The following is a 10,389-nucleotide window of genomic DNA, read 5'->3' on the forward strand; positions in this document are numbered from 1 at the left end:
GTGTTTCCGCACAGCGAAAGCTAGGAAAGCATTTGTCCCTCCTTTACCACCATTATGCAGAGAAACACCGAGGCCCAAGCTGTCAAGTGCGAATTCCCTGTTAGAAGCCTGGGCTCTTTAGCATATGTACCCAAATGCACACATGCCTGTGTGCTCTCCACAAGCAAAATGGTTAATTGGCTGCGTAAGTACTCATTTACACAGCTGGTTATCACTGTATGTACGCTGCACCCAGGTCTGAAAGTGGGATGCCAGGACGTTTGGATTGTAAATACGTTAATGTATTTACCCTCTTAATGTATCTGTTTTCTATCAGGCTTCAGCAGCTTTCTTGGGTCCCAACTGGGTAAAGTGCTTAAACACATGCTTAAAGTTCAGCCTATTGTTAGGGCTTTGGTGTTGTTTAAAGCTCTGTTAATAGAATCCTCGTTGTGTTTTTAATGAAACTGTGTGACTAATATGCAATCAAACACTCGAGGAGAGAGTGAATCCAAAGGGATGTGAGAAGCAGCAGACGTTTGTAGCCTTGTACTTTAGTGCCTTTGGGTAGCATGTCACCAAATGCTTTGTCACCTGAGACATAACAGGCATTTTTAATGATGTATGTCTTTGGAAAACGTCTCTAGAGTATGCTGTTTTAATATCCAATTTTAAAACATATACTCTGATGTATTTGATTGCGCACTTTGCTAAGATTTATGATTTGTTCTGTCCTTTTCCTTTCCTTATATTAAAGCCTTTTGTTTGTATGAAAAATCTAAGTTGTGCTCGTATCTTCTTTTTTTTTTTTTTTTAATGTTACTCTTGCAAGGCTTCAAACAAATATTTTTTTATGTTGTAGCAAAAGGCAGAGCAGATCTGCTTAAGATTAATCTTCGGGAAGTAGAACTGGATCCTGATATCAGCCTCGAAGAAATTGCTGAGAAGATTGAAGGTTATTCTGGTGCTGACATCACTAATGTTTGCAGGTATCTCCTTCCCCTTAATTTGCAAACAAAATTGCCTGGCAAGTCGTCATTTGCATTATGTGATAAAAGGCAATACCCACAACAGCTGAAGCCGAGCTAACAGTGACTACTTTTGGGGCCCAAATCTATTTACTGAAAGTGTGCATTGCTGTCATGTGGAGCACTCTAAAAACCGTGGTGTTTTGCATGAGATGCAATCAAGTTTGCTTAGATCTGAAGAGGAAAAAAATTGAGCAAATCTTGTGTTACCCTTGTCTGCATTTACTGGTGTTTATTAATGCAGTGCAAAACTGGGTTGGATTCTTTTCTTAAATCCTGTGAGTTTAAGAGCTAGAATTTTGTAATTGTGCAATGGAAAAGAATTTTTCCTTGAATTTTTTGCCTTCTTTGGGGCTTCCCAGTGGTGTATGTTTGGACAGCCCCAGCACAGCAGTGTCTCGATTTCTGCTGGAGTTTTATAAGTGCAAGGGTATAACAGATAGCGTATACCATTAGCATTGAATTCATTTCCATCCCGTTTGCACAACTTGTGTCAATTTTTGACAAATGAGGCTTTTCTGGGAGGACAGGTATTTGGTTAAACTTACCAGTAGGAGCTGTCCGTCCCTTACAGAGATAGGGTCCCTGCCAAGAGAAACCGATCCTTCAGGAACACGGCTTGGGATTATTTTTTTTCCCTTGCTTCTTTGCTGAAACTGTGAAATGACTCCGTGGTTTTGGAAACTCGGTGTGTGTCACACAGTGCAATAGTTAAATTACCTGTTCTCCCCGAGGCCTGTGTTATCCCCTGCTGGGAAAAAAACTGGGGAAAGAGAAAAGGTAATTTCAAGCTGCAGGTGGGCCGTGGCGTGAGAAATGAGCAGTGTTCTCCGTGTCAGTTGGCCACGCTAGTAAGCGTCAGAGCCGGGAGGAGTGGAGGAGCAGGTAGAGCACGAGAAGCCACGGGCACCGATGGCCTCAGCCCTGCAGGGCCACGTGGCGTTAGCACGACGCTCGCTGGCTGTCCTTTGGGGCTGCATGGTGGGGAGAAGGGGAAAATCTTAAAGAGGGGTCTGCAAGATCCAGAGTGCTTTTGAAAAAGAAAAAGATAAATAGATCTCCTTGGGTGCAGTTCCTCTCCCACCGTGCCCTTCCCTGCGCTGAAGATGTAGAATCTCGTCTCTATGAATCATTGTAAAAGGCTTTCAGTTTTATAGTTTTAATTAGCTCTGCGCATTTGCCATATGCTTAAATGGGTTTTGGTGCCAGTGCGTTCTTTATGTTGGATTGATGTCGGGATCCGGGAACGCGGATGCTAACAAAGACGCGAACTGCATCTTCCGTGGTAAATAAATGCTCTCTTAAGTGTTCCTGCCAGTGGTTGCTAGCAAGAGAGCACAATCAAAATTCATAGGCTTGCGGCACGTGCTGCTAGCAATTAGCTCCCATACCTTGTCCTGTATTTCCAGGGATGCCTCTCTAATGGCAATGAGACGGCGTATTAACGGCTTAACTCCAGAAGAGATTCGGGCTCTTTCTAAAGAGGAACTTCAGATGCCGGTTACCAAGGGGGACTTTGAGCTGGCTCTGAAGAAAATCTCCAAATCTGTTTCTGCTGCGGACCTGGAGAAGTATGAAAAATGGATGGCGGAGTTTGGATCTGCTTAATCTCACCGACAGCTCTCCGTTGCTAGAGTTTTATGGCTTTTGTTGTTTTCACTTGCAAAATGAGTTAGAAATCTTTTTTTAAAGGTTTAATAAAAGGTCTGCCTCCCCTCCCGTGCTGCCCCCCTTCTGGTGACAAGATCTTTTAAACTCCATTTGCCTTTAAAGGGAGCGAACACAATAACGAGCTGATACTGTAAAAAATATATATATTTTATGTCTGAAATAGTAAAATCAGACAAACAGGAAGGGAAAAAAATACTTCTGAGAATAACCTTTTCGTTTTCCCAATGACGAGCAGTGTTGTTTACCTTCTAATAGTCATCTTTCATGGCTAGAATCAGTAAATCAGCTGGGGGACGTGACTCCAGAGGAGCTAACAAGGGCTCGCTGCACCCCCTGCTCGAAGTGCTACGTTTCTGTTGAGCCGCCGACTCTGCCTCCCCTGGACGTGGCATCGAAGCTGCTGTTCCTTGCTGCTGTTCTCCGCACAGATTTCCAGAGCAAAGCCTGTGGATTAATTGGCATTTACGCAGAGGAAACGAGGATCGGTTTGCCATCAAGACGGGGGCTCGCCTCTCTCGTACACCCGTTTGGCACCGATGTGACTTCAGACTGGACTGATGTTACTTTTTTGACTTCTCCTGGTGGAAATGAGAGGAAAAGGAAAGGGCCTTGGCTGCTTTCAGCCCATACTTGATCTCTGAACATAACTTGTACCTGTTTGACCAGTAGGCACTTTGGCTTAAGTTATATCGTGCACTTTTATGCTTATGTAGAATCCTGTACTTTGCTTTCTAGATATTATTATTATTGTTATTGTTGTTATTTAAGTAGGACTTTAATACAGTAAAGACACTAATATCAAGGCTGTCCTAAAAATACATGACTGTGGACTTCCAGTTCTTCCAGTTAGGCCTGAACCCTTTCCTAGCTTTACTAGGCGATGGAATTTGCACTTGTTTACACTGCAGAACTGTTAAACTGTTAATGTTTTTTTTTTTATGAAGATTTCTTACAAATGTATAAATGCAATTGATTTAGGGAGAAAATAACCTGTACAATCTCATTTATGTTCTTATCTGTTTCTTCCCTTCCCAAGTGCAAGGATGAGAAGGGTTGGGTTACAAACCCTAGCATGAGAAGTCCTCTCTGGAGCATAATTGTCACGCTTTTCACAGACCTGGGCTGCGAGTCTGACACGTGAAGGTTTCCCATGGAAGGAATGAGAAGGATAGGTCAAATTTACAGAGGAATACGCAAGCTCTGAAATTCGTGGTGATTTTGTGAGCTGGATGCCAAGTACTGTGTTGGATCTGAGTTGCTGTGCAGTTCAGGGGGTTACTGTGCGCTCTGGCTTTCTGCTGAGACGTCAGGTGGCATTGCCAGATGTGGGGAGCTGGAGTAAGACATGGATCTCTTAATTAGGCCAAGCATTCACAGTTGCTCACCTCCTCTTGGATGGAAGTATGTCCTTATTGCTCCTTTTTGCTAGTTCTGGAAGTTGCAAATAATGTCCGTAATCCAGCACAGTGGTCTCTCAGGGCATGACACGCGAACCACCAAGGCAAATGGTTGTTGAGCACGCCTCCTGTTCAGTAGCAGGGACTGTCAGGATACGTGCTTGACAACTCTGCAGCATCTATCTGATTGCGTGAGCAACATTTGTGGTCGTGTTACCATCTCCGTTTGTCTGCCAGCGTTCCTTCTCTCTTCCTTTCTGTGTAAAGACTACACCTCAGGCTGATCCTGTCATTTTCAAGGGCCCCACTAATTTCCATGGGGAAACGCCTTGGAGTTTGTCAATCTTCCATTTGACGTAAAAGTCAGCTGGGGCTTTGGAGGCACGTTTCCACGTGGCACTGCAGAAATCCACCTTCTGTGGTCCCCGGGCTGGCTGAGACACAGCTGCTGTTCACGTCTGCCCAAGGACAGCGCATCTTGGAGTTACCCTCTTGGCCAGGGAGGTCAGTGCAGGGAGAACATCGGCTTTTCCCTCTTCACCTCCGGGCAGAATTAAAGCTCCCCTTTCCTCCTGGCTGCCCACTTTGCACCAACAGCCCTTGGGCTTCACAGGCTCTGGAAGGAGCAGCTCTCTCTGCACTGGAAGATGAGCAAGCACAGAGCCGTGTCGACTCTATAATTTTAGGATAAATTCCTCCCAGTGCCAGTCTGTTCCTCCCAGGGAGTAACTGGATCTTTACAGAGAGAAAGCTTTGAAAGCCTTGCCACAGTCTGTCAGTTCTTCCTCCTGAAAGCTGTGTGCTGCGGCTGTTTTGCTTTGCTTTCTTTTTTTTTTTTTTTTTTTTTCTTTTACTGCAGTAGAAATGGGTAAAGCTATGACTCTTCTGTGGCCGGTGCCAGATTAGCACTTCAGAGGCTCTCGCTAGTCTCAGACCACTGCTGCCCGAGGAGCTTATTCTGCACAGGCAAGCCCTAGAAGGGAAGAGACGTGAATGCCAATAACCCACACCGTTCGGCTGCCCGGGAGCAGTGCTGGATTCAGCAGTGTTTTGCTTAGCAAGGTGTAGCTACCCCTTTTCTCAGCTTCATGTTGCAAGCAGCAGGGCCCTTGCTGCTGCTGAAAGCACAACGTTTAGCAAAAATGTCCTTCCTTGGGTGTTTGGTGAACCTCCTACCCTAAGGTGTTAAACTGTCCTCTTGCATGGTAACCAAAATCCATTACGCTGGACGTTCCCTCTAGTGGCAATTGTTCAGGTGCTGCAGTCTTTCTCGAAAGGTCCTGATTTCTACTCCAAATGTGTTTTTCTTTTCTGTACAGGCCCATTCATCTTATACTTCTGCAGAAAGGAGAGTTTCCAGGCCATAGCTCTTTACCCATACGACGGCTGTGCCCAAGCATTGCACCCGTGAGTTGAGCTCCTCTAGATCAGGCGCTGATCAGACAGAGACCACCCCTGCCTTGCCGAGACCGCAGCGTAGGTGTCAGACCGTGTATGCTGACCCTTACATCTCCACCAAGTCTCACTGGTGCACCCACCTTTAGAGGCTGGGTTATTGTCTCAAAAAGGGAGCAAGGAGGAACAGGGAAGGAAGGCCGGGCCAACGGCGGTAGCAAGGCAAGACCCTACATGAGTCCAACACCCATCCCTCTGGGGGAAACCCTTACTTAGGGCCGTTTGATTCATCAGAGAGCAACTTGCTAGCATATCACAGCCTGCTGCAACCGTTTCTTCAGCCTGTTGGTGTGTGGAGCTGCATACGCACACGCGTGGATGTGTGTACGTGGCTATACGCACACGGTGTGGCGCGTGGTGCTTCGGTGGCTTGGACTTTACCTTACATAAAAACACGTTTTAAAGCTGTGTTTATGCGTCTCCTTCAAAACGTCTGTGAAATGCCCGCTTGGGCGGCACTGTTAATTTCTGTACAGCGAGCAGTTTGGTTGTATGAAGTAATAAATGTACGTGGAGAGTCTGCCTGTCTCTGACTGTTTCCAAAGGCGGATTTTTTCAGCGTGTCCCAGTGGTGTTGGATTCACCGAAGTCCTGGGCGGAGAGCAGTTACAGCAGAGCCTGGTCTTTTTTGGATAACACTGTCAGCAATGCTTTCCCTCTTAAATTGGCCTTTCATTGCCCCGGGCTATAAAATGGTAAATGTTCCAGCGTCCAGCACGTGGAAGGAGGGGGGAGAGGAGAGCAGAGGCCCCAGCAGATGTTCAGTGTTAGCACCTGATTCAGACCTCACAGAGCTGGGCAGGTTTTTTTTTATGGCTCGCCCCTGGGCTGAACGTCTAACCAGGCTCTAGAGAAACTATCATCAGCTGCTCGCTCACCAGAAGGCTTTCAAAAGCCAAACTCCTATTAGGAAAGAGCTTTCAGAGCTGGAAAGAGACCCCACATCTCTTGGGGCCGAGTCGATTATTTGAATTTTCTCGCTAACTTCCTCATGGAAGCATGTGTAGTTTCCAGCGTTTCATAATGCCTCCGACATGAAAGAGTGAGCAGGGGAAATTGCTGATCAAGGGACTTGGGGAGAGGTCAAATCTTTGCATAGAAAGTTCAGCTCGCTCGGCTTTAACAGACTGCACAATAGGAAAGGTGCGCTGGCTTGTTCTGATCAGGGAGAAGATTAAAGGGCTTGCAGGACTTCTTTACAGCATACCTCAAGTGAGTAAAGAGTGAGCCCCACAATCCGGACATGAGCAGGTAAAAGCAGCAGAGGAAAGGGTGAAAAAAAATGTTTTTGGAACGGACTCTCCTGAATCAGCTCACGGACTGAGGTTTTTTTCCGATCCGCAGTTACGGATAAGAACGCGGTGAAAACACGGGTGACACGGTGGTGCCAGGGGGGAAGCAGTGAGCCCAGGGACCCCAGAGGGACGCGCTGGTGTCACTGGTGTGCCAGGTGGGAGCAGCCTCAGTGCCCTCTGAAGAAATGGGTGGGAAGAAATGGGCGGTATAAAGCCACCCAGGAGGGTGGCAGCAGCTAAGAAAGCGCCACTAGAAAAGTTTCGCTATGAAGAGGCAAAGTGCTGGGACGTTCCCATCCCTACTGCATGGGCAGGGTTAGGGTGGTGTTATGGTCAGGCTCCATTTTTCTGGCTTTTCTGCATTTGTGACTGCAGTAGGAGGAGCGTTTTTCTTTGAGTTAAGGGGAAGCCACGGTGTTTTTGCTCCATGTCTGGGCTTTGGGGATGCAATGATCTGGTTGGCACGTGGAGCTGTTGAGACCATCCCCAGCGCGCTTATTTGGGGAGGAAAACATCGTGTATCTTGCTTGGCTGTCCTGCTGTACAGCAACTAGCGGAGAATTGTGCAAAGTTTCTTAAAATAGAATATCGGTCTGACAAAGAGAGAAGTTCTCACCAGTGGATCACATCTCTGTAGCTCCCATTTGTGAGCAGCCCCTTGCATAAGTTGTTCGACCGGTGTAAAAGAAGCTGTCGTGGACGTAAGAAGTTTTTGAGCTTGGGAGAACAAGAAAGGTAGAAAAACATTTGCCTAAAGGGAGATAGCAGAGTACCCGAGATGTTAGGGGCTGAGATTTCTTCTTTTTGTGGCTTCCCATGTTGTCTGGCAGCTAGGCTGCCGGGTTGCGCTTTCTGGTTCCAATTTGTTTGGAAATAATTACCATTGTTTATCCGCCTCGCAGCCGGCGTTTTGCAGATGAATTGGTTCCACGGAGCGCTCTCCTGCTCGGCGGTGGGTGTTCTCGCACGGCGCGTTGCATGCCGTCTCACCGAGCGGGCCGATGGTACAAGAGATCTTCCTCCTGAAGGAAAGGTCACTGGCGTGGGGAAGGTGAGAGGAAACGCTCTGAATACCAATGGGACTGACGGTAACAGAAACCATAGCAACTCTGCGCAGGGTTTATAAATATAGCCCCAAAGAAAAGGGAATAACCTTAAGGAGCTGCCGACAGCGCTGCAATGTGCATGTTGATGAAAGCGGGGGGTCTCTGCATCCTTCGCAGGGAGGAGGACGTGTGTGAGGGGATGGAAGTCGCTCTCGGTGAACAAAGAAAGCCGACTGCAGATGCTGCTGACAGGTTGCATCGCCCGCCTTGCTGCTTAAAAACCTGCCAGCCTCCAGGGCAGGCTTCTTACAGCCACGGCAAAACCTGCCTTGCATGGGAAGGGATTTGAAATCCTAATGGCTCACTTCCCACCTCAAAATGTCTTCAGGCTTTTGGGTGTGCCAGGGCAGGAGTTGTTTCTGTAGGGTGCTGGGGCTCTGTAGTGCTGGGTACCGCCCCAGTGCACAAGAAGAGATGCTGTACTGCTCGCAGGGAGGTGTGCTGGGGAAGGAGGTAGAGCTGAAGTGACTCACCTGAGGCCATGGGGCCAAAACCATCCCTCTGACTTCCAGTTCCTAAATGGTACAATAGTGTTTTCCAGTTGCTTTTGATTTGCAGCACCCTAGTGTTTTTCCTACCGAGGCCGAAGATATTGTGAGCCAAACCCAGTAAGTTTCTTTTTCTTCAGTCCCTCCTGCAGGCACCTTACAAACAGGCTGTGCTGCTCCCAGGGGTGGCAGGCAATAGCGTTGAAGGCGCTGGCCCATGTCATCCTAAGCTCGCCTGAATTTCCTATGAAAGGGAAGATGATGGATGCGGTCGGGTTTATTTTCTTGTTAGTTTGCTGAGAAAGACGAAGCTCGGCGAATGCAAGGTGCTTCTGGGGAGTTTATTTACGCTGCGTCTTTTCTGCGCAGATTAGCATTTCATCAGCATATGGCACAGCCGTTTAACACAAATATTTGCCTTTCTTTAATTTATGCCCATGTAGGAAGGGCCCTGAGCATGCATATCTATTTCTCTGCTGTACCTAATGAGACATTTCTGCCGTGGTGCCGGGGGACCAGGAGGAGCCGAGCAATCCTCGTGCTGCCCGGAGGGTGCAGGTGCTGCCAGGTCAGCTCTCCTCCCCGGATCCAAATCCTTACCCAATTTGAAGACGGAGTGGAGCCCGCCACTGCCAGTGACCCTCCTCCAGCTGTGTGGCACAACCAGAGGCTTGGCGTTCTCGGGTTATTTGGAAACTTGCTACTGGTTTCCAGTCTGAATCTGTTCCTGCTTGACTTGTATCCAGCTGATCTTGTGCTAGTGCCGTCTTGTAACGAAGAGTTCTGCTCCCTGACACTTACACTTACCCTACATCCGTGGATGTATTTATAGAGTCGCCACGTAAAGCAACACCTTGTGCTTTGTTAGCACGAGCCCTTTCAGCCCTTTTTTATAAGACAGATCGTCTTCAGCAGCCTTTCTTTCCACCTGCACCTGCTTGGGTTTTCTCTAACACAAGTCACGAGGAGGGTGCACAGTAAGCCGCACGTGGCAAATGACCCAGCAAGGCAAGGAAAATTGAGATTGCCACGGTGGCATGTTGTAATCAAGCAAATAACAGCCAGGTCTCCCCGTCCTTCAGGCTGGGGCAAAGCTCGATCTCCTCCTGGGGAAGGTGACTGGAAATGTTGTGAGCTCCAAATGTGCTAAAAGGAAGACGACTGCTCTGCAAGTGTTTCACGGTTTATATGGCTTTGGTGGTTGAACCTTTGTTTCTTACAGCTGGTGAGTTCTGCTAGGTCGTGGTGAAACCAGTCCCCGGATTCGGGTTGCAGAAGGACTCAGAGCCACTCAAGATGAATAGTTGTGACCTCCGCGTGGGGCATGATGATTCAACAAGAAATCCCCCAGCTGCTGCAGAGCAATGGTTGTCCCCTCACACCTCCCTGCAGCCCGCTGGGTTTTGGTCCCCGACCAGAGCTTTGAGGTTGATTCAGGAGATCGCTGGACACATTTTGTGGCCAGCAGTAAGCAGATGGTTCATTCTCCCAGACTTATTTATTGCCAGGCTGCCTGTTCCCACCCCTCCTCTCCCCTGTGCTTTGCTGGAGCTGGATGTCCGCGGGATGGAAAGCTGTGAGCAGTTCTCGGTTAACCCTGGAGGAAAGCGCCCTGCGGCTAACCCACTGGCAGCCCCTGATGCACGACAAATTCCAGCCTTTTGGCTTTCTGCCCCGCTCTTCAGCAAGTCCAAGGTGGAAATTAAAGCTGGCCGCCAGCAGGGACACCTGGGCTGCCGAGTGAGCTGCTGGGGACGAAACAAAACCACGCGGTTTATGGACAGATCCCGTTTTTAAGGCCGTGTTCGCAGAGCTTATAACCCCTTTGATTTAGGGTTCCTCGGGATGTGCCACATTCATAGGTATTGACATTTCTTTCCCGACACAGAGGCTGCAGAGCATGAGAGCTCAGCTGGAAAGGTTTCAGAGCTGCACTGGGCTCTGAATTCTTGAAGACCACTTGACTCCTA

At 48.2% G+C, this 10,389-nt stretch overlaps 1 protein-coding gene across 4 annotated transcripts in view; it reads left to right on the forward strand.

Annotated features, from left to right (window-relative positions):
* Positions 1–6,051, forward strand: part of KATNAL1 (katanin catalytic subunit A1 like 1) — a 40,018-nt gene extending 33,967 nt beyond the window's left edge. For all 4 annotated transcript variants that reach the window (XM_050708379.1, XM_035542521.2, XM_035542522.2 and 1 more), the window contains 2 exons: positions 842–968; positions 2,417–6,051. In XM_050708379.1, the coding sequence (XP_050564336.1) occupies positions 842–968; positions 2,417–2,615 (326 nt within the window). In that variant the 3' untranslated portion in view covers positions 2,616–6,051. The remainder of the gene's footprint in view (positions 1–841; positions 969–2,416) is intronic.
* The last annotated feature ends 4,338 nt before the right edge of the window (positions 6,052–10,389 follow it).

Source organism: Cygnus atratus, chromosome 1 (genome assembly GCF_013377495.2).
Source record: "Cygnus atratus isolate AKBS03 ecotype Queensland, Australia chromosome 1, CAtr_DNAZoo_HiC_assembly, whole genome shotgun sequence".
NCBI lineage: Eukaryota > Metazoa > Chordata > Aves > Anseriformes > Anatidae > Cygnus > Cygnus atratus.